The sequence below is a fragment of the Silene latifolia genome, chromosome 10, assembly GCF_048544455.1.
Source record: "Silene latifolia isolate original U9 population chromosome 10, ASM4854445v1, whole genome shotgun sequence".
Lineage (NCBI taxonomy): Eukaryota > Viridiplantae > Streptophyta > Magnoliopsida > Caryophyllales > Caryophyllaceae > Silene > Silene latifolia.
Genome location: NC_133535.1, coordinates 153,352,566 through 153,375,837, shown reverse-complemented (window position 1 = coordinate 153,375,837; position 23,272 = coordinate 153,352,566). Strand labels below are relative to the sequence as shown.

General features: G+C 38.3%; 4 protein-coding genes across 5 annotated transcripts; all 4 read right to left on the bottom strand.

The window, feature by feature from the left end:
• Positions 1-516: 516 nt before the first annotated feature.
• On the bottom strand, positions 517-2,293 carry LOC141608587 (F-box/kelch-repeat protein At2g43270-like). Its single transcript, XM_074427928.1, has 2 exons — positions 1,372-2,293; positions 517-680 (listed from the first exon to the last, which is right to left on the bottom strand). The coding sequence occupies exons 1-2, from the start codon at positions 2,291-2,293 to the stop codon at positions 517-519; spliced, it is 1,086 nt and encodes a 361-aa protein (XP_074284029.1).
• Positions 2,294-3,028: 735 nt separating this feature from the next.
• Positions 3,029-9,349, bottom strand: LOC141606433 (uncharacterized). Of its 2 annotated transcripts, XM_074425549.1 has the most exons (5): positions 7,093-9,349; positions 6,146-6,210; positions 5,457-5,601; positions 4,233-5,353; positions 3,029-3,500 (listed from the first exon to the last, which is right to left on the bottom strand). In XM_074425549.1, exons 4-5 carry the CDS (start codon positions 5,138-5,140, stop codon positions 3,224-3,226), a joined length of 1,185 nt encoding a protein of 394 aa, XP_074281650.1. In that variant the 5' UTR covers positions 5,141-5,353; positions 5,457-5,601; positions 6,146-6,210; positions 7,093-9,349; the 3' UTR covers positions 3,029-3,223. The 2 variants fall into 2 exon arrangements, 1 of the variants encoding a protein (XP_074281650.1); XR_012526714.1 differs by having other exon boundaries at positions 3,029-4,428; positions 7,093-9,327.
• Positions 9,350-12,059: 2,710 nt separating this feature from the next.
• Positions 12,060-13,286, bottom strand: LOC141608586 (F-box/kelch-repeat protein At3g23880-like). The gene has a single exon (XM_074427927.1). The coding sequence runs from the start codon at positions 13,284-13,286 to the stop codon at positions 12,060-12,062; it is 1,227 nt and encodes a 408-aa protein (XP_074284028.1).
• A 3,033-nt stretch (positions 13,287-16,319) lies between these two features.
• LOC141608585 (F-box/kelch-repeat protein At3g23880-like) lies at positions 16,320-17,462 on the bottom strand. The gene has a single exon (XM_074427926.1). The coding sequence runs from the start codon at positions 17,460-17,462 to the stop codon at positions 16,320-16,322; it is 1,143 nt and encodes a 380-aa protein (XP_074284027.1).
• Positions 17,463-23,272: the final 5,810 nt, after the last annotated feature.

Here is a 23,272-nt window from a genome sequence, read left to right as displayed (position 1 = left end):
ATTCCTTGAGTAACTCATTAATCCAAACTATCTCACTTGTTGTTTGACTCATGCTTCTATACTCAGATTAGCAGAGGATTTGCTGATAGTAGCTTGTTTTTTTAGTTTTCCATGATATTAATGACTTTTCAAGAGAAACACAGTATCCTATTAGGAACCTCCCAGTATAAGCACAATAGCCCCAATCTGCATCACAATAGCTGTGCATAATTAGGTCATTTTGTGTAGAATAGAACAACCCAAAATTCAATTCCCCTTTCAAATATCTGATTAAATATAGAGATGCATTGAGGTGAGGTTGTCTTGGTTCACTCAGAAACTGGCTCCGTTGCTGAACACTGTAACTGATGTTAGGTCTGGTAAGGGTTAGATATAACAGCCTTCCTATAATCCATCTATAAATCTCAGGCTTAGACCGGTATGAAGAGGAAACTTCGATGAGTTTGCTTTTGTCATATTAGAATCTTTGAGAATGTCAACTATGTATTTTTTCTGATTCAGTAGAATGCCAGATTCTTATCTTGCCACTTCAATTCCAAGAAAATATCTCAGTTGGCCTAAATCTTTGTTGATAAATGCTTGGTGTAGCAGGGTCTTGATATTCTGTATTTCTATTGGATCATTTTCAGTTACCAACAGATCATCAACATATACAACAATTACTACAAAGAAACCTGACTCTGATACCATGTTGAATTTCAGATTATGATGAATTCTGGTAAATTAAACTATTGATCAGTTGAAATGATGAACAAAGGTAAATAATATTCTGATTTTATTGATCAAAAGCTTAACTTACAAGTATGTACATATGTGTATTTATATACAAGTAAGTAGAATATTTGTAACTAACTCTATAACAACCTCATGGCAGTCTGTTATTCTAACAGATTGTCAATACTCTGTCATTGCTAATATGGAAGAGCCATACAGAAGCTTCCAGACACGTTCCTCAGATGTGGATGCTCAATTGATGAGGGAGTAACTCAAGCCTTGTATCAACAGTAGCATTACACCAGTAGCAGCAGGGTGAGGATGCTAGTATCAACAAACTATTCGTCCTCGGGCGTCCTCCTAACACGAGCATCAGGTGAAATAAGGCTTGCAGAATATTTAACAATACGCCTACACTCCCATACCTCGAGGTTCATCAATTGTATATGCTCTAAAGGCGGGGAAGTTAGATCGATAACCACCAAACATAAATCTGATGTAGTATATGGTGGATGATCGTTATAATAACATTCGGTAAAGATCTTGTTACTTCTGGTGAATCCTATTATATTTTGTGGGAAGCCCCCAACCAAAAACGAAGGAAAAATGACTTGTTCCGTCTCCCCGGGACTTTTAACATGGTTATAATATCTTTACCAGTTTTCATAGATTTCTCGTACTTGGATAAACACCCATTGACTTCACATAACAACTCATCAGAAAAAGCATCCTTATCTCTAGCATTTCTCAAAGGTGTGCTTACCTCGAGATGAGGAAACGTGCCAAACATCTCGGTTGCTAAATCGAACGAAAGAATTTCCCTTGGCAACCCATTCATCAAGGATGGGATCTTTGGGGCGTTATCCATCCAATATAGAGTTTCATTAACCAACACCCCAGGATTAACCAAGTTGTTTGTTTTCCTCAAACCAGAGAAATTATGGGAATCATCGTTGTTGTCGATTATTTTCAGTTTACCAAACCTTGTTGAGTAGACATAAACCCTCATAAAATCACATCTACCATCTCTACATAGCCGAACAACTTTGTAGTCATCAACAGAAGAAACATACCCAAATCCCCAAGTGACCAAAAGGCCCCTGCGAGCAACCTTAGAGATCTCAGAATCTCGATATTTGAAAAATTCGTGAGTTATTGGATTCCATATAATGAATAAACAACCCGAAGTTGATCCTAAACAAACCAAACCATTACAACTCCCCACCAAATACACATACTCTTTCCCTATATCAAAGTCAACCTTCTCGTTGACCCAGTCAATTTCACATTTGTTATCCATTTGGCTACTTTGATCACCATCTTCATAGGACAAAATTTTGAATTTGTTTTCAAACACATATTGAATGAACAAGGATTGTGTGGTTGAAGGGTTGAACATTTTCAAATGGGCATAAGCAAAACGAGGAGACGAGAGAGTAGAATACCAGAGTTTAGAAACATACTTGAATCGAACAACGGATTTGATAGGCAATCTTGTTAATATCATCTCATTTATTACATCAAATAGCAGCTCACTTTTTTGTATTGGACGTTTCTCATCCTTGCTTTGAAATTCCATCTCTATTTTTTTCCTCTGTCTTGCAATTGAAATTGTTTCAATTTTTTGTTGGTTGAATATTGAAAATGTCAACTATCTATCAAGCAATTTTGAATTTTAAATTGTAATTATTTTGTAATAACATGATAATTTAATACTAATCACGCTGATCAATTGTCCGAGTATCACACGACTATATAAGTGTCGGTATAACATAAGGAAAAACTATGTATGCATCTGAACATAATAAGATACTACGACCATATCGACTGGTACATTAATCACAACCAACGAAGACTTCTTAAATGAACTAGTCGAACATCAAGAAGGCGCGGTATAGAAGACAATCTTATGCGGAGTAATAATCAATTGTTAAAACAGCTTACAGAAGATTTCGTGTTAAGTAGATTATGATGACAAAGACTTGATTTCAAGTAGAAGAACAAGTTCATGCCTTACATTCAAAAGTGCTTCAAGAGGATAATAAGTGATGCGGCGTAGGTAAAGACAACACATGATCAAACCATTTTGAGCCAAACTGGGAGCCAACCATCTTTGGATTAACAAATTTATCGGTACTTAGGCTAGTTGGTCATTTGTAAGACTTATAAGACGTACTTGGTGAGTTGGTGGTGATTTGTAAAACTCTTTAATAATTTCGATTTATGTGTTTGAATGTTACGAAATGTGATTGAACGTTAAGCAGTTTGTTTGTTACTATATTCGTTGAAATGAGCATTATATAATTACATATCATTCACATAGCCTCGAAATTCATACATGACAACATCGTCTTAGAACATTATTACAAACTTGACAACATCTATCGTCTTAGAACATTACAACTTCATCTTCATGCTACCTAAATGAATGCCTTAATTATTAATATGCACAAGCATAAGCATCCAAATAAAAGTGCATAACATAGAATTACCACCCAATTAAATTGTTCTACGCTTCTACGGAAATTATCTTGTTCAACCAACTCATGTTCCTTAGTTTCAACACTTCATTTTCGCCTACAACTTTTTGAAACCGATCAATGATAAAGGACCTCAACACTTCATTTTCGCCTACAACTTTTTGAAACCGATCAATGATAAAGGACCTACTAGTAACGGCACTCATAAAACCATTTTCCATCTTCGCCTTCGCATCTATGAGTTGTTCAATTGCATCCTTTTGCCATTCTGTTTCATCTTCTTCAGTCCAACCAAGTCGGCTACTGCTATTCTTGTAAATTACAAATATTTTCAGATACTAATCCTACAAATGAAAAAAAAATTAAAAATCCGGAACGAAAAACTGACTATTTCACGAAAATCTGGGACGGAATTATGAACAAACACTGATTAACACACCCCTTTCGGGTGGCTTACATGGTCCATGTGGTGGTGCGGGAATGCATGGGCCCGGGGGGATTCAACCTCCTCGTCAAAAAAAAAAAAAAAAAAAAAAACATAGTGATCGCTAAACCAAAAAATGCAAAAGGAAGTAAAAGTTAGAAGTTCGAATCCTCACTCTCGGGCGGCCTTGTAATATGAGCATTAAATAAAATAAGACTTGCAGAAATGCACAATAACTAACAATCTCACATTTGGACTCTCCTACTCAACAGATTTTTTTACGTTTTATTAAACTATTTCTCATAAGAGAACACTAACGTAAAGAACGTGTTGAGTTAGAGCGGATTGAGTAGTATGACAGTATAAACCAAAACCATGGTATAGCTAAACATACAAAAAGTAAAAGTTAGATATTGGAATCCTCACCCTTGTGCGCAGTGGCGAGTCCAGGATTTTGATTTCGGTGTAGCAAAATATATACTCAAGGTAAAGTGTGTAGATAATTAGTGTGAAAGTGGTAAATTTTGGTGTAGCAAATCACAAAATTCTAACCGAATTTTTCGCCTTTGGTGTAGCGGCTGCGACGCCGAAGGCATTAGTGGCCTCGCCCCTACTTGTGCGTCTCGGGCGACTCTGTTTTTCTTTTTGATGTAAAACAGGGTGTCCACCATCGACAACAGTGTATAATCCCCTTGTCGTGAGTGCTCTCAGGAAGAGGTAAACGGCTGGCCGAAGAGTTTGCTCCATTCCAATGGACAAGGATCGTACCCCTGACCTCATGGTTAAGGGATGAAGTGATCTCGGACGACTCTGTAACATGAGAGTTAATTGAAATCAGACTTGCACAATAACTAACAGTCTCAAATTTGGGCCCTCTATCAAGGTTCATCAACGACGTATAATTCCAAGGCTGCGAAGTTATATCGAAAACTCCTAAATGTAGAGCATAATTATCATAATATTGTGTAAAGATCTTGTCACCTCCAACGGAGCCAATTAAGTTTTCGTAATGCATCCAACTAGCCAAAACCTTAGAAAGAACAATTTCTTCTTTCACTCCCGGACTTTTCAACACCGTTATGACATCCTCGCCACTTGTGAGACGTCTACCGTACTTGGATAAACGTCCATTTACAACACATAGTAACTTATCAAAACATTCATCGTTATCTGAACCATATAGCAAAGACGGTGTGCTCACCTCAAGGTGAGGAAATGTGTCAAGTGTGTCAGATGCTAAATCAAAGGAAATAATTTTCCTTAGTAACCCATCAAGCATGTTTGGCATGCCGCCCATCCAATACAAAGTCTCATTAACCAATACCCCTGGTTTGCGTAAGCGCTCTGCTATTCTCAAACCAAAGAAATTATCAGAAGTATTGTTGTCGTCGATTCTTTGCATTTTATCAAACCTTGTCGAGTAAACGTGAACCCTTATCGAATCCTTAAACACTTTTTTGCATAGCCTGACAATCTTATAGTCATCAACAGCACAAACATACCCAAATCCCCAAGTGACCATACACCCTTCGGTAGTGAAGTCGGAGATTTCCGAGTCCAAGTATTTGTCAAATTCGCCGGTTATTGGATTCCATATAATGAACAAACAACCAGAAGTTGATCCTAAACCAACCAGCCCATTACAACTTCCGACCAGGACCACATTCTCATCACCTACATCAAAGTCAACCTCCCCGTTGACTAAGTCAATTTTGCCATTTTCGTAAGACAAAATCTGGAATTTGTTGCCATTTCGAATGATCAAGGATTCTATGGATAAAGGGTTGGGAAATTGTAATTGGGCAAACGCGAAACGAGAAGAAGAGAGAGTAGAATACCAGAGTTTGGAAACGGACTTGAACCGAAGAATGGATTTGATAGGCAATCTTGTTAATATCATCTCAGATATTAAACCATGTGGCAGCTCTCTTTGATCTGTTTGCTGTATTGGATCTTTATCATCCTTGCTTTGACTTTCCATCTCTGTTACAAATTTTTCCCAAATGATATTCCTTCACTTCTTTTTGTTAGTTTATACTTTATTCTTTATTGTTGGCATTACTTTAAATTTTATATATATTAATATTGTAGAAGATGATAACCTTATAATATAGGACAATAAGCTTTGACTTTTGACAAGGTCATTAGAGGCGGAGCGACAGAACTACAGTAAGTATTGTAGTCCTCTCTATGCGTAATGCGTAATCCTGACACCGCCACTGAAGGTCACGTATCTAATGCAATATGTTGGCCATGGGTAAAAACTTGACTTTGCATCAGTAAATTACTTACTGTGTAAATTAGAATAACCTATGATATTTTCTTTTTAAGACTCAGTTCAAGCTCTTTCGTTTTCATGTTATTCGTAGTCTAATGCTCATACTCGTAAAAAGTCTTTAAAACAATATAGAGGACCCACTATCTACCCACATTTCACTATTCATCATGGATAATTTGCCTCTAAGATCAACTAATCAATTACATTTTGAACAAACAATTGTTATTAAAGAACAATGAGAAAACATACCTCAAACTTTCAGAAGACCCGACCAAACAGCGTGTCATGCAGATATAAGCTCATAGTTTAGCTCCCTGTCAATTTTCAAAGGACATGTAATGTCACAAAGATTTTCAAGGGACATGTAATGTCTGATCCAAAGTTATGAAATACCAAGACTCAAGAGGGCGTCGATATGTCACAGACCCTTTAGCAACAGGAAGCAAAATAAACAAATCCAGCAAGAAGTCAACAAGCAAGGATACCAGTAGCAACTAGCAAGTATAGCAGACTAATAAGAAACCATAAAATCTAAAAACATTTCATCGTGAAAAGATAGTTTCACGAAATCATTTCAAAATATTATCACATACGGAGTATAGTATTTGATCCATTTTAAATCATGATTTCTATCCGTATAAAATAATGTAAAAACCACATAGCAAAAAATGACAGAAAATACATTACTGATATAAGTAACAAGCATGCCAGAAAAAACAAACCAGTTGAAAGCAAAAATATATTGTCAAGCAGATCACGTGAGATCAGCAGATCAATATAAAGACAACAACTGTTTCATATGAAATGCATGCTGCAAAATGCGAACATTCAAGATGTTGACTGACAAAGACTGAGCTATAATCGCAGAACTAGTTGTTGCATTAACAAATCAAATGTAGAAACTTAGTACTTTAAGAGCATATGCAAAAAAATCCTTGCTCATTGATTCCATACAGCAACAACAAGATTTTCATTACACGTTTTCTATCCACAAAAACTTATATGAGACAATCTACACGTGAGACCAAGTCATTAACCCAAATGAGACAATCATTACACGGATTTGGGTCATTGTCACATATAAGACGTTCTCACACAAGATTTATTGCTTTCTATTAAGTTTTTCTTTCTGCTTGTTACAGGGGAGGGGATGGATAATTGAAAGTTGAAACTGAGTGGAATATACAAATGCTTACAGGTTTACAACATGCTCTAGGAAGTGATTGATGCATCTATCCCATACCATTTGCGGAAATAAAAATCCACACAACTATCACGAATTTACTTATATCATAGCCGTAACTTCTGCTTTACATTCAAAGTAAGGGAGAAACAGCACTCCGAACGAAACCCACTGTCTCAATATCACCCAAATCTTTCACCAACGGACTTATATTTTACCGGGCTTTGATTAGGGTCAGCTAGCAAAATACTTCTATCATTTGTCTGCAGTAAAACCTTCCCACTCTCAATCCATTCACAAAAACTACACAAACCCGGAACAATATCAAACTTAAACAACTTCACCCAATACTCCCATGCGGCCATGCTCTTTCAACATCCAAATTTCCATAACCCCATTCACATCCACATTCCAAGCATCTAAACAACCATTAATCCCACACAATTTGAAACCCAAAAACTACACAATTTGCAGTCATGATCCGCTTGTCCTTCTCCTTGACTCCTAAAGCCGATTGATGAAAAGCAATAACAAACAATGTGAGATCGTGCTTCAAACATAGCTCACTACAACCTTTATCAGCTCGGTCGTCCAAAGTTATAGGAACAGTACATTACATATTAGTTCAATGTCAATTGATGCATTCGGATTCATGTGCCATGGCCCATGTGTGCTAGCTCCAGATCGAACAAAATGATGAAACATTTAGTGATCATGATGAGTCCCACCAGCCAAGGACAAAGGCCTAAACTAGAGCAAAAATTCATTTTTTGTTGGTCCGGAGATAAAAAATAGTTACACAGCCTTACTAGAGACCTAGTGCAAGTAAATGAAGATGGAACCAAATATAAGGAAATATTCTTAAGGATACAACACTGTCTGACTGTCACATAGAGTTCTACAAGCAATTTATAAAAAACATACAATTGATTGCATCTATGCCTCCAACGGCTCAACCATGGGAAAAGGCGAAACTAGGCTTGGGAAATATCTTGCAATATTAAGCAACATATCAAACCTCAAAAGTGCTGTGTATTGCATCGGTTTTGTACCCATGTCAACTAACCCTAGTGTTCTGCTCCCGGAACTCCCATCATCACTTAATGGCCCCGTCACAAAAAACTTGTCAGCCTTTGTGAACCCGACCATTTCAGAGAAGCTGTCTAACCTCAACCCCTTTGGTAGACATATAGATTTTAGTATTGAAGCAGGTTTCAATATATGCATTATCTTGTCACCTCTATAGTTGCACTTGCTCAAACACCCTCCCATGACTCCTAAGACTTCCGTTTCAACCCAATTGATCTTACTTATGTCAAACCTCTCATTCCCAAAATCAAAGCTAATAACTAAATCACCAGCTTGGCTACTATTAGCAGCCCAATATATTTTTTCATTAACAAGCAATGCGTGTCTATAAATTACGAGAGGATCATGACCAAATTCAATTTTTCTCCATTTATTTTCCCTGAGAGAGAAGATATGAACAATATTTACACTACCCCGATACTCCGTCAAAATTCGAACATATTTGTAGTCATCAACAGACGATGCATACCCAAATCCAGAGGATATGCAAGGGCGTTTCCGACCATCAAAACTCTTCAAATATCCATCTGACTCATATTTGTGCAAGTTACGGGTTGCCGGATTCCATAAAACGAAGGATTTACCAAAACGTTCAGTTAAACAAATTAACCCATTGCAGAATCCTGTAAGCCTCAGATATTGTTCCACGCCAAAGTCGACTTCTAGTTTAACCAAATTATCTTTGAAATTACCCGAAACTTGATCATCATCATCATCAAAGGAAAAAAGGTAATTTTCATTACGGTAATGGACAAGCAGGGTGTTAACAGGAGCAGAAGGGTGAGAAAAGGGGGATTTCTTAAGGTGGGCATTCGCAAAATTGGGAGAAGAAAGAGTAGAATACCATTGTTTCGAAACTGATTTAAATCGAAGAACGGATATAATGGGCAATCTTGTAAGTATTTCTTCAATTATAAGATCATCAGAGAGGTAGGTTTGTTGCGGAATCACATGCTTCTTCTTACTCTTTGTCATTGAAGAACTATGATGTAATTACAATGGATTACGATTTACGAAACACAAAATTGAAAATTTCCCCCAAATAAATCAATGTATGAGTAAAGCATGGAACCCTAAAATCAATCAATAGGATGCAAACCTGGAATTAGCAGAAGGCTCCCACTTGAATATGTGCCGAGTGTTTCAATTGGAGTGACGGAAGGAACAATATGAGTGTTTAACTGAACGTTTCTCAAATCGGGTTCGGGTCCACTTCGGATCGGGCCATTTCGGGTTTCTCAAATTTTCGAGTTAGCTCGAGCCGGGCCAGGTCATTTTGGATTCCAGGTTTGTTGATCGGGTCTGTTTCGGGTCAGGCGGGGCGGGTTATTTTGGGTTAGATCATATTCAGGTCAATGATTAAGAGAGAAAAGGCATTTCAAGTCTTTTGAGGCCAATTAGAGTTATATTTTCTCGGGTCATTTTCAGGTTGAGTGGTTTCGGGTCGGGCATTTCGGGTCGGGTCTGTTACGGGTCCATGACAGCTCGGGTCATTTTCGGGTCGGGTTAATTCGGGCTTCGTGTGTCATTCGGGTGCGGCAGTTCAGTTCAATTTCGGGTCTCGGGTCTCGGGTCAACCTTATAGGGTCGGGTCAATCGGGTCGAGTTGATTTTGCAAGGCCTAAGAGGCTAAGATAGACCCACGAAATGGGCTCAAACGATTCTAGTTTTAGATTGGGTTAAATTTGGTCGGTATTATTTTAGTTGATTTCTGTTTTGAATTTAGTTCGATTTCAATCGCTTTATATTGGTTTAATCGTAAATAGGCTTGTGCTATATCTTGTCTGTTACGGATCGAGTAGGCTAATATTTTATTTTATTTTGACAATAAGAGTAGGCTAATATTAGTGTAGAAAGAATAATTTTTTTTGAGTTGGGAGTAATAAATTGGGTTATAAGAATATTTTTACTGTATTTAATTCGCTTCAATCTTGGCTCGATCATATCATATCATATATCATCATATCATATCATCATATGTATTTCTTTAATGCAATAGCCAAGTTGCTGATGTGGCATCATAAATTTTCATCAAAAGTTGACATGTCAGTTATTGAGAAAACAGTTATATAAGGAAAAAAAAAATCTAAAGAGTAATTAAAAGTTACCTATTATAAAAATAGAATTTCCATGCTATTTCCTATTTTATTTCGAAAATTCAAATTTAAATGTTCACACTACTAAAACAACTAAAATAAGGATTTTATTATTGATTCGCTGAATTCAAAAATATATATTGGCTATTCTTTTAGGAAATAAATTAAAATATTTTTCACATAAAATGGGTAAAATGTTTTCCCAAAATGTTAGAAAATTTTATGCATACTATAGTAACCATATTTGTCAATATTATTAAAAAGATCAATTCGTGAAAAAGATTGATAAATTTGAATATGTTATAATTTTATTAAATATTAGCTTTATTTAAAAATGAGCAGTTTAAATGGAATTAAGTTTCTAATTTCCGGACTACAGTCACTCCCAATTTATAATTAGCAATTTTGAGTCAATGAACTCATTATTTATACACCCAACTTCAAAATGATTTTCAGGGCATGTAGAGATTTACTTAATGATGATAGGTTTATTTGTCGTACGATCCTATTAATAGGATTTCCCAATAATAAAAAAAACATAATTATTATTTTAATATGATTAACAATAACAAAATAATAAAATCTAATTTTTTCTTTCATTTTCGAACATATATAACTATGTTTATCGTCATTACGTATTGACATTACCATGACCATTAACAAAGTGTTATAATTATATAAAATGAGTTGTTAAGTAAGGAGTAAATTTTCCATATAGTTGTTAATATTAAAAATTTTAAAGCAATCCCGTGAATTTTCACGGGTTTAAACCTAGTTCAATGTTAATCCAATTCAGCAACTCTTCTATAGGACCGTCCTATAGCATAAGACTGACCCAATAAGAGAATAGCCCATACTTAATAGTTAATTATATTTGCATTTTAATTTTATTTTGATAACTCAATATCTTAGGATGAACCCGGACATATTTAAATGTGCAAGTTATCAAAATATAATAGGTATTAGGTTATTAAAATAAAATATTTTTATACAAATATATTAATTATTTTAGTTGAGCCTTTTATAAATGGGCTAGTCTTATTCATAAAATGGTCCTATTATTGGAGTCCCCACTTATTATATGTGAGAGAGTGACTTCGAAATTGGGCGTCATCCGGCAACGCTAACTCATTTTCCTACAAGAAAATAAATTTTAATCGTCAAAGAAGAATAAAATCGAAAAGGTATTACGATGTAACGCCCTCTATGATCTATCAATTTCTAGGATAACCCTCATTTTTCAAGCATCCTCCAATAAATTTAACAACTCCAGTCTCCAAGGGGTACAAGCTGAACTTTATTTCGTCAAACATCTCTAGCCCCAAATCAAGCACAAATTCTCCTTTGTGACAGACAATATCCGTCACAAGCTTGTAACGGGTCAAATAAAAACCACGTAGAGAGATAAAGACAAGTCATTTGTGATTTCCTGGGCACTCTTACTTTTGTCTTATCTATCCAAGTGGGTGATACTTGACCCATCACAAGGGAGACCTATTGCAAATCAAGAGCTAACAATGACAAGGCCAAAATCATAATGTCAGTTATCCATAACTATCACGAGTGGCAACTCGCCACTCGGGTAAGGTTATGTGTAAAAATGGGATGACAACAGTATAAATACGCGTAATTCAAACAAAATATTCACAATAATGTTAGTGTAAAACAAAACCATGATACAGCAAAACAAACAATAAGAAGTTACATAGAAATTAGAAAACAGGTATAGTGCCAAACACAAAAGAAAACAAAAGGTTAGATGTTCGAATCCTCAATTCCTCATCCTTGAGCATCCTTATAACACGGATATATTAGGTGGAATAAGACTCGCACAATAATTAACAATCTCACTTTTCCCGCTTCTTTCAAGGTCCATCAATGGTGTGATATTCAAAGGCTGCCGCGTTAGATCAATAACCCCTAAACATGCCATATATTGTGTAAAGATCTTGTCACTTCGGGTGAATCCGATTAAATTTCCGCCATGATGCATAGACTTCGCTAAATCCTTAGGAACAATCATTTGTTCAATCACCTCTGGACTCTTCATAATAGTTAAAATATTCATAAAAGTTATAATATCACCACCTTTAACAAGAGTACCATACATAGATAAGCATCCATTTACGACAAATAACAACTTATCGACATACTCGTCATCACTGGTGGTAACATATGACAATGATGGGCTCGTCTCGAGGTAAGGAAACGCTTCCAGCTTCTCAGACGCTAAATTGAAGGAAAAATTTGTCCCTGGTAACCCCCAATATAATGTCTCGTTAACCAACGCCCCTGATATACGTATGAACACTGGATTCCTCAAATGAGACGTATCATCATAAGCATCGTTTTTTATTATTCTCCATGTATCTAATCTAATTGAGCAGACGTGAACTGTTAAAGAATCATTGTCCATATTCTTACATACCCGAACAATTTTGTAGTCATCAACAATAGAGACATATCCAAATCCCCAGTAGACCAAACATCGGCTGGTAAACGAGTTAGAGATTTCAAAGTCCCAGTATTTGTGAAATTTCCGGGTTATTGGATTCCAGATAATGGACAAACGACCAGAAGATGATCCTAAACAAACCAACCCATTACAAGTGCCCACCAAATCCATATTCTCATCACCTACATCAAAGTCAACCTCCACGTTGACCAAGTCAATTTCACCATTTTCATAAGACATAATCTGGAATCTTTTGCCATTTCGAATGAGCAAAGATTCTGTGGGTGAAGGGTTGGGGAACTTCAGGTGGGCAAAAGCGAAAAGAGAAGAACAGAGAGTAGAATACCAGAGTTTGGAAACGGACTTGAACCGAAGAATGGATTTGATAGGCAATCTTGTTAATATCATCTCAATTATCAAATCATGTGGCAGCTCTCTTCGCTCAAATTGCTGTATTAGATCTTTCTCATCCTTGCTTTGACTTTCCATCTCTTGTTTTTTACTCTCTACGACGGTTGTCATTCCTTTACTGGTATTTGTTGCCAGTATACTTTGTGAACATTTCATAGTATTTTTTTTTTTTAGAAATAATAAGATAATAGTACTAACAAGCTCATTTGTGACAAGGTCATGTATATAATGGACTTCATAGTTCATACAGTGTCAATTATACATAATGCACCGTCTGTGTGCCTATGACGACTCCTAAATGGGAAAAAGGCGAGGCTAGGCTGGGAACATATGTTACAAAATTAATCGGCTCATTGAACAACTTCCAAAAGCGTTGTGTATTGAATAGGTACCATACCTGTGTAACCAACCACGGCATTCTACACCAAAGCTGCCTCCCTGCCACAAAAAACCTGTCTAATGACTAATCTCATCTCTTTTGGTTAAGCAGTAGATTTCTCCATCATAGATTGTGGTAAATTCCCGAATGTGCATTACTCACATGATCCCCATATCTGTGCTATCCGTGTTGGACTTGCTCAAACACCCTCCTACGACTTCTAAGTTGACGAAGAGCACCAAGTTGAACTTAATTATGTTAAACTTCTCAAACCCCTAATCTAACAATTACGTAGCCAGCTTGTTCAGTATTATAACCACCCCAAGATAACATTTCAGTAATAAGAACTATTTGTCCATAAGGAAGGACACATCAAGATCAAAATCAATTTGCTGAAAGCAGTCTCAAAATTCGAATACATTTACAATCATCAATACAAAAGAGGCCGCATACCTAAATGCACGCAATACAAAAGGGTAATTTAGTGCGTCAAAACGCTTTAAATAAGCATCAAAATACGAGATCATGCTGAATGTCGTTCATCACAATCAAACAAACAGGGCAGCAAAATGGAATGAAATTACAAACGTTTCATCATTTATAAGCAATAACAACCATCAACTACATCAGTACATCAAAGGACATCATGATTCATAAGCTACACAATCTAATGGTCTTAGTATCAGCTCCGATATTGCATAATTAACAAGCTTGTGCTATTTTTTTTTTTTTGATTAGGTAAGAAAACTACGTTCTAGGGTTAGGACCAACCTATCTCATCCTTTCAAAAAAAAAAAAAAAAAAAAAAGCTTGTGCTATAAACTAACTCACCTAAACCATTCATAAACCAACTCATATCATTGACTAGTAAAGGTCACATAACATTTCAAACAAAGTTCACGGGATGAACTTAATTTAACAAGGACTGCTCGCTGCTCACCTGAAATTTAGAAAGTCAAGGTGCAAATACCCACCATAGAGTTCATCACCATCATTGGGGCATTTGCCTCGATGACTGGCAGCCATGTAAAAGCAAACCCGAAAGTCTGGTAGAACAGTTGATGACTCGATGCAGCAGTATAAGACACGACAAGTAAAGTGGTCTTATGGGAAATGGACAAAATTAATAAAATACACTCCCCATTTACATTCAGTGTTGACAGAGATGACAGTAGAACATAAGCAACACATTCCAAACAAACACACATTCACAGTCAAGGCGCATGCAATGTCAGTTAGAATACTACATACGATTTAAATTTAAGAAAAGCATACAATGTCGTCAGACAAGCCAATGAGCGTAGGAAAAACGTAGTGCATCTATGCCCTCGAGAGCTCCTCAATGGGAAAAGGTGAAACTAGGCTTGGAACATATCTTGCAATATTAATCATCTCATCAAACCTGAAAAGCGTTGTGTATTGCATAGGTTTTGTAGCTGTGTCGACTATCCCCAACCTTCTACACTCTGAATCGGCCCTGTGACAAAAAACTTGTTGGTCCTAGTAAACCCGATCATTTGAGAGGCCATGCCTATTCTCAAACCCTCTGGTACACCAATGGATTTCACTATTACCTCAGGAGACTCAGACTCAAATATGTGCAACAACATTTCTCCTGTATTCGCGTAACTAGAATTGCATGTCCCATCATTTTATGTTGCATAACATTTCAAACAGAGGTCACATCAAAGAGCAAACACGAAAGCTAAATAAAATAACCTATCTTCTTGCATCCAAGATCACCAAATACCGAAAGTATGAGCCATCTAATAATTCACTGCACATGCGTAAAAGAGCCATCCTGATCCAATTGGTGTGGGTGCTTAGTTGAACATTGGCTACAATCTTAATCGACTTACATCAATCCTTGTCATCAGACATCAATGAATGACAGCCACCACCAAAGACCAACTGCATTCTTCATATACACACAGTTTGACAAACTCACAGCAACGACCGGGGCAGATAACATCTATGCCTAAGCAGATATGGAAATATCTAATAGTATCACATCTATGCCTAAGCTTTACACAAACTCTTGTGCAAGACCGCATTACGCCGTTACACAAGTTTTATTTAATCGGTTTTTTCAAAATAAAACCAGTTAAACAAAAATAGTTATAGTTTTCATGGTTGTGTATCTGTTTTACACAATAATAGCTTAAAACGGCCTTATAAGAGACTAACTAAAGAGTCTAAGACAACTCCTTAACGGGTTAAAGATAAATAAAGGTTAACCGTAGCACAATGAACACTGTACATGCCATAGACAAACTACTCAACGGGAAATAGACGAAACCATGCTAGGAACATATCTTGCAATATTAACAGACTCTTCAAACAACATAAGCACCAAGTACTCCAACTATTTTCAAATTCAAACAACCAAGTGCTATAGACTAACACAACCAAGACCAGAAATAAACTTGAGTCCATAAACTAAATTGGTCAATAGAGGTCACTTAACATTTCAAGACAAAGTTTCAACTTTTTTGAAATCAAACTTGGAAGGGTGATCCGCTACGCAACCTTTATCAGCGTGTTCCGAAGTTAAAGGAAGAGAATATAATATATTAGTTCAATGTTTAATCAAAGAATTTGGATCCATGTGTGCTAGCATTGAATCCTTTAAGATGACAAAACACTTGCCAAATCCTGATGTACGCTAGATCTGATAATACTCATACTTTGCTTGGTCTGCCGATATATTATGGTTAAACAACCTTACTAGAGACCACTAAGAATACTACAAGTGATTTAGCTTCATGGACTTCAAACAAGACAAGGAGCAAGGGAACAATGTATTTAATCTATGCCTCTGAAGGCTTTTCAATAGGAAAGGGCGAAACAAGGCTTGGAACATATCTGACAATCTTACTAAACTTATTGAACCTCAAAAGCACTCTGTATTGCATAGGTTTCGTACATGTGTCAACTATTCCCAGTGTTCTTCTATGTACGAAATCTCTTGTCTCATCACTAAATGACCCCGTTACAAAAAACTTGTCAGTCTTGGTAAACCCGATCATTTGAGTTAACCAGTCTAGTTTCAACGCCTTGGGTAAAACAATAGATTTCACTATTACCGGAGGTTCCATAATGTGCAGTAATTTATCACCCGTAAATGTCTCACTAAAGTTGCACTTGCTCAAACAGCCTCCCATAACTGCTAAGAAGTCGAACTCGTCCCAGTCGATGTTAATTACGTCAAACCTCTCCACCGCTAAATCAAAGCTAACAAGTAAATAACCAGCTTGTTTACTATAAGCTTTCCAATATAATTTGTCACTAACAAGCAGTCCTGGCCTAAAAGGAACGAGATGATCGTGAAAATGATCAATTTTTCTCCACCTATTTTCCCTCAAAGAGAAGATATGAATGATAGTACTTTTTGTGTTTCCTTGAACTACTGACAATATTCCAACAAATTTATAGTCATCAACAGAGGATGCATATCCAAATCCACAAGTTATACTAACATGATTAGCTTCATCAGGACACTTAAAATACCCATGTGACGGATATTTGTGCAGCTTACGGGTAGCTGGGTTCCATATAATGAAGTATTCATTCGAAGCTACCGTTAAACAAACCAACCCATTGCAGCAACCTGTAAGCGTAAGATGACCTTTTCCGACACCAAAGTCGACGTCTAGCTTAACCAAATTATCTTCAAAATTACCAGAAATTTGATCATCATCATCATAAGAGAAAATGTTATAATTCTTATCATTTTCTATAAGCAAGGTGTCTACAGGAGCAGAAGGGTGAGAAAAGGGGGATTTGATAAGGTGGGCATTGGCGAAATCGGAAGAAGAAAGAGTAGAATACCATTGTTTCGAAACCGACTTAAATCGAAGAATGGATTTAATGGGTAATCTTGTAAGTATTTCTTCAATTATTAAATCATCAGAGAGGTAGCTATGTAATTGCTTATTCTTAATCTCCGACATTTTGACATGAATGGAATTGAAAATCTAAATTAATAATCTCCAAATGAATGAATGGAATTAAATCTGCCGCAAACCTTAAAGTAGCACTGCTCGCCGGTTTCCTCTTCTGGTGCCGGTCGCCTTTCAGTTCTGGTCTCCGGTCACTTTTGGTCTTCCTCTAAAACCTAGATTTCTCTCCAAATGAATGTATTTTGGGAATACAACACGGTTTTGGTTGATTATTTTTTAGGAAAAATAACAAATAACCACGTGTTTTTACAAATAAACACCGCGTATTTGTTTTTTTACAAATAACCACCAAACTTTTATGTATACTCCCCAATCACCACCGTATATCTGTCCCGAGACACATTTTTCTTATTTTCCGACTCGTTAATTAGCGATTTTTGTCTAATACCCAAATTACCCTTTCCCTAAATTACCCCTTTACTTTCCAAATCATTCAATCATCATTTGTAAAAATCGTCAAATTACTCCCAAATCACTTGAATCCCTAAATCCCCAAATATATCAATCAATTATTCACAATCAATTGAAACCCAAAACCATTGCTAAATGCTCACAATCTTTTAACCTCGGTCTGTAGAAGGGGAAGAAGTTGAAGGTTATTGGGTGCAAAAAATGTGGGACGAGAAATCAGCTGTAAGTCGGGTTATATATAGCATCTCGGTCGAAAATCGATTTAACACTGAGACAATACACGATTCAATTCTGGGTTCGGTACCGAGTATGCGTGTGATGCAGGGGAGACCATGGCGGCGTGAACAAGGAGTAGCGGTGGTCAATTGGTATCGGGGTTGCGGCGGAGGTGAGGAGCTCGATGGATAGTGGTGCTGACCATCGTTTCTGAGCTGCTGCCATGGTGATGGTAGTATCGAATCGGAATCGAAAAAGTAATGGAAGCCATTGATGGTTGTACAGATTTGTGAAATAAGGGTAGCTTTGATGGTGGGTGTCGATTTAATTATAGAGTATTATGATGGAGTGGTGATAAAGAAGGAGATTAATTTAGGAGCTTGGCTATAGATAATTTAATTGTGTGAACTATGAATATGCTGATCAATTGATCAGACAGATTTAGGGATTTAGATAGGAATTTGGGGAATTTAGGGATTCATGTGATTTGGGAGTAATTTGACGATTTTTACAAATGATCAATGATTTTGGGAGTAAATGAAAGGGTAATTTGGGTATTAGACAAAAATCGTTAATTAACAAGTCGGAAAATAAGAAAAATGTGTCTCGGGTAGGGATGTCAATTTCACCCGCATCCATCAAAACCCGATCCACCCGATCCTAAAAGATGGATGAAAACCCGATTTAAATGGATGATGGATGGATGACGGATGAAACGGATGATGGATGACGGATGGGTTGGATGAAGAAATTCCACCCGCCATCCACCCGCCATCCATCCATCACCTGATTTTATTATTTTTTATTTATTTTTTTTACATATAACACATTATTAAGATATAAAATATATAAATTTTCATATTTTTCTACTCTCAATATAAATATTTTGTGAACCTACCCACTAGAAAGTTAAACTAAAATAATTATCTAACTTTATCTTTGTAGAAAAAAAAATCATCATTTTTTTTAACTTGAAATATATAAATACACAACACCCGTTTATCACCCGATCCACCCGTTTCATCCATGGATGATGGATGGATGGATGACGGATGATATGTTTCACGGATGACGGACGGGTTGGACGAGATTTTAAAAGGACGGATGGATGACGGATGAGGCTTCACCCGACCCGAAACCGATCCATTGACATCCCTAGTCTCGGGGCATATATACGGTGGTGATTGGGGAGTATACATAAAAGTTTGGTGGTTATTTGTAAAAAAACAAATACGCGGTGGTTATTTGTAAAAACACGTAAATACATGGTGGTTATTTGTAATTTTTCCTATTTTTTATGGTGGTCAAATGAATGGAAAGGTCATTACAATGTAGCATACTCTAGGAGAAAGTCTTCCGTAGAAATAAAAGAGGAGTATATAAAATTTAATTCTCATTTTGGTACTCCTTTACGTATAGAGAGGACGTTTTTGGGAGGACTAAAAATTTTTAGGGATATTCTATGATGTACCCTCGTGGTTTTCCGTTTTCTACGTTGTACCCCTCCTTTTTTTATATTCTATGGTGTACCCCTAAACTCTATACATTAGTCTATACCATGACCTTATTTATTGTTTTTACTAACTTATTTTCTTAAATGACCTATTAAATCGTCTATTTATCTCGATAACCTATTCATTTACTTATTAGTTCGCAGAGTTACTCATTAGCCCAAGAAATAGTTGTTTAGGTCTTTTTTACCTAAGTCGATTTAGGGTCAATGTAGTCTATATTCATTGGTCGATTGTATGATAATTTATATGTCAATGAGTAAACGGGAAATAAAGTGCGTAATGTAAATTGACACGTAAGATTTTGGTGACGCGGAAAACCCAATGTGGGAACAACCGCGGGAGGGACGGTACCCTGCCAAGTATTGCACTATATAAATTGGAGGATGATTACAATTATGGTACGAAGCTTAATCCTGCTGACCCTAGGTGTCAGGCCTGCAAGATCGAGAATGAACGTGTATTATTTGCTGAGATGTGATCTTGAGTGTTGATGTATGAATGCGGGTGTTGAATGAATGTCCTTCTTGATTTCCTTCTTCTGCTATTTATAGGGTAAGAACCCTAGATATACTCCATCTCGAATATGGAAAGAGGATATTATTTCCATAAGGACTTCTTTCCTAATCCGGATTCCCTTGCCAATTCTCCCCGATCTCCCTAACTTCTCCCTAACTTCTCCCTGACACCCCTTTCCTTAACACGGGCGCCTACTGTGATGGGCTCTTAATCCTTCTTAAGCCCATTCCCCCTTCTTCTGACTGCGGGCTTCCATCCTCCTCACCTCTCCTCTATAATCTTTACTTCACCAAGTGGGCTATCTTTATTACGCTATTTTTAGCCCAAACAGTTTGCCCCAAATTTCTTGCGAAGTACGCTTTCAAGTATCGAGCAAGGAATTTACGTAACCAAATATTTAAAACCCTACGCCGTCCTTTTGCTCCTTCCCATGCAAGCCGCCTTTCTCCTCTTTCTCCGCACCCAACTCCCTCTCTCCTCTTTATAACCCCAACGTCTCTCTTCCACTCTCATTAATCACTCCAAATCATTTCAAAAAACTCTCCTCTTAAACCCTCAATCTTCTTCCCTTTAATCTTCATCAGCTTCACTGTTCCCTCTTCCGTCTTCATCATCGGGTAATCCATCTTCTTTCTTTCTTTTAATCTTCATTTCCCTTTCCACCATGGGCAAAACTCGACAGTCTTCGTCAACCTCGTCGCCCTCCGACCGTAATCTCGACCCTACTTTCCCTTCTCGGGGACTTTTCAAACACCCCCACGACTGTGACTCCGCCCTAACTCCGACCGACATTCCGACGATCAAGAACTTGCTTGGTCTTGGTGATGGGGTTGAGATCGTCGTCCCTGAACCGGGACAGAAAGCTGACGCCCTCCGTCCGGGGTGGGTTTGCTTCTACTTGTACCCGTTTAGATATGGCCTTCGTTTTCCTTTCCCTAAACTTGTTCAAGATTTCATTTTTACCAACAATTTCGCCATGGCACAAATCTCTGCCGCCATCTGGAGAGTTCTTCTCTATTCTCTCGGCCGCCGGTCGAATCGCAAAGCCGTCACTCGGGCGATCTGGCCTATATGTACAACATCAGGTCCCTGGGCAGGGGTCAATTCTCCTTCCGGGGCCGTGGAGAGGCTCCCTTCAAACATGTGTCAAAATCTCGTGATGAGAAATGGTTTTAGGACTTCTTCTATGTGAGGAAGGACTCCATCCAGCCTCCTGCCGATTATATTTTCGAGAAATGGGTTCTGACTTTGAGTAAGTAGCCTCCCTGTCGCCTGAATTATTTTATCTCGCTGCTTACTAGCTTACTTCATCGTCTTCGTGCAGGCCCCTGTGACCTTACCCGTATTGGTGCCAAGATCCCTGCCTGCAGCAAGCTGTTCTGCATTTCTGAGCCTGAGAGAAAATTCCCACACCTGCTTCCTGGTTTTTCACCTGCTTCCTCCTCCAATCCTCCTCAATCAGCCCACAGCATGTCTTCTGGTAAGGTTTTTGTAACCACTTCTGTTTGCATGCCGTTGTTGCTGATGTTTTAAGCATTCTGCCGTCTGAGACTGTGTATGCTTGCAGGTTCAAAATTCGATCAACTGGAACTCATCCTCCAAAGTGCTAAAAGAAAGAGACCTTGCGCCGGCCACGATGTGGCCTCTGCCTCCAAGAGGAGTGCTCCTGCCGCCTCTTTTCAGACTCCTCCTGCAGTTTCTAGTTCTGCTGCTCGCGTGCCCCTGGAGGTCGATCCGTTATCTCGCCATCCGCCTACTCCTCCTGCCAGTCCCCGTGCTTCTACTAGTGGAGGCATCATTGCTCATTTTCCAGAAGGCTTTGGGAATGTGGACAAGGTGCCCTACTGGTCGGAGATTGATCAGCTGCTCTTTCCTCCTGTTGAGGAAACGTTTTCGGAGTTCTCCCGGAGGAGATGGTGAAAATGACGTGCACAACGCTTTCATGGTGAATATTCTTCATTTTCTACCATGCATGCATACATTTCTTGCTTAAATTCTCGCTTCCCAACTCTTTTCTGACTTCGATTATTTATGCCCCAAACTCTTGATGCACTCTACAACAGGAAGATGATCAACATAGTGCGGACCACCGGTCGTGCTACCGGCGCCAAGAACCGGGAGTGAAGGAAAATGTTGCGCAGATCCGCACAAGAAGCGGGTTGATCGAAGGAGTGTGTGGTGGAGCTGAAACCGAGCTTCTTTGTCACCAAGAAGAAGTTGAAGGAGGGAGCCGATCGGTGGCTCGAACCCGGCGGTGTGCGACTTTTCCGACTCTCAAGCGATCGAGGAGAAGATCATTGAGCTGATATCCCTGGCCACCAATGTCGTTGCTTATGCCACCTGGCGGGAAAAGATCAGCGGGATGCGTGCTGCACTCGAGGAGGCTCCCACCCAGCAGGCCATAGAGGAAGAGGAGAAGCGGTGGAGATGCTCTACCCCGCTCAACCCGATCCGAGTATCGATGCCCGAGGTTGGTGAGGTGAACTCTCTCCTGCACCTTTGCCGAGCAGTGCTTGGGGGTGATCTTTGGAATGTCCCGGGATCTTTCGTGAGCTCGGGAGCTATGGCGGCCGAGGATATGCAAGCCGGTGCGCAAGACGAAATGAGTGGTCAGCAGGCAGAGGAGGTACCAGAGGTGGAGGTCATTAATGTGACTGATAATTAAGTTTTTATATTTTGATAAACTTTTTTGGCAGTCTGGCTCAGAGGTGGCAGACTTTGTAAGTTTTTAAACTTGTTCTTGTGTTTGCTCCGCCAGGGTGGCGGTTAAACTTGGGGCCGTATTTTGAATGCCCCTTGTCATAGTTTGGCAAGGTTTTTACATATCGTGTATTTGTTTGTTTATTCTCCCTGTTTTAGGATGTTTATGCCGTGTCAGCCTGCTTGACTGATTTAGGCGAGTCCTGTTACCCTGAAAAGGCTAACGTTCGACTCTATTAGGTGTCGTGTCACCGATGGTTTGATTTAGGCGTATCCGCAATGTAAGGAGGAGTGGCCGTGTCAACCCGGGGGTGATTTAGACCACTGGTCACTGAAAAGACCGATCCGGACCAAGCTAGTGCCGTGTCGCCCGGCTGGTGATTTAGGCGTATCGCATTTGTGGACTACTTAACCTTGTTCATGACGCAAGGTGTGTTCGTCTCG

Coding starts and splice junctions, on each gene's coding strand:
- LOC141608587 (XM_074427928.1), bottom strand. CDS start 2,293: ATGGAATTTCAAAGCAAGGATGAGAAACGTCCAATACAAAAAAGTGAG. Junction 681..1,371: donor CGAGAAATCTATGAAAACTG/GTAAAGATATTA, acceptor ACATGGTATCAG/AGTCAGGTTTCTTTGTAGTA.
- LOC141606433 (XM_074425549.1), bottom strand. CDS start 5,140: ATGGTCACTTGGGGATTTGGGTATGTTTGTGCTGTTGATGACTATAAG. Junction 3,501..4,232: donor GAGTCGCCCGAGACGCACAA/GTAGGGGCGAGG, acceptor TTACAAGAATAG/CAGTAGCCGACTTGGTTGGA.
- LOC141608586 (XM_074427927.1), bottom strand. CDS start 13,286: ATGAAATGTTCACAAAGTATACTGGCAACAAATACCAGTAAAGGAATG.
- LOC141608585 (XM_074427926.1), bottom strand. CDS start 17,462: ATGTCGGAGATTAAGAATAAGCAATTACATAGCTACCTCTCTGATGAT.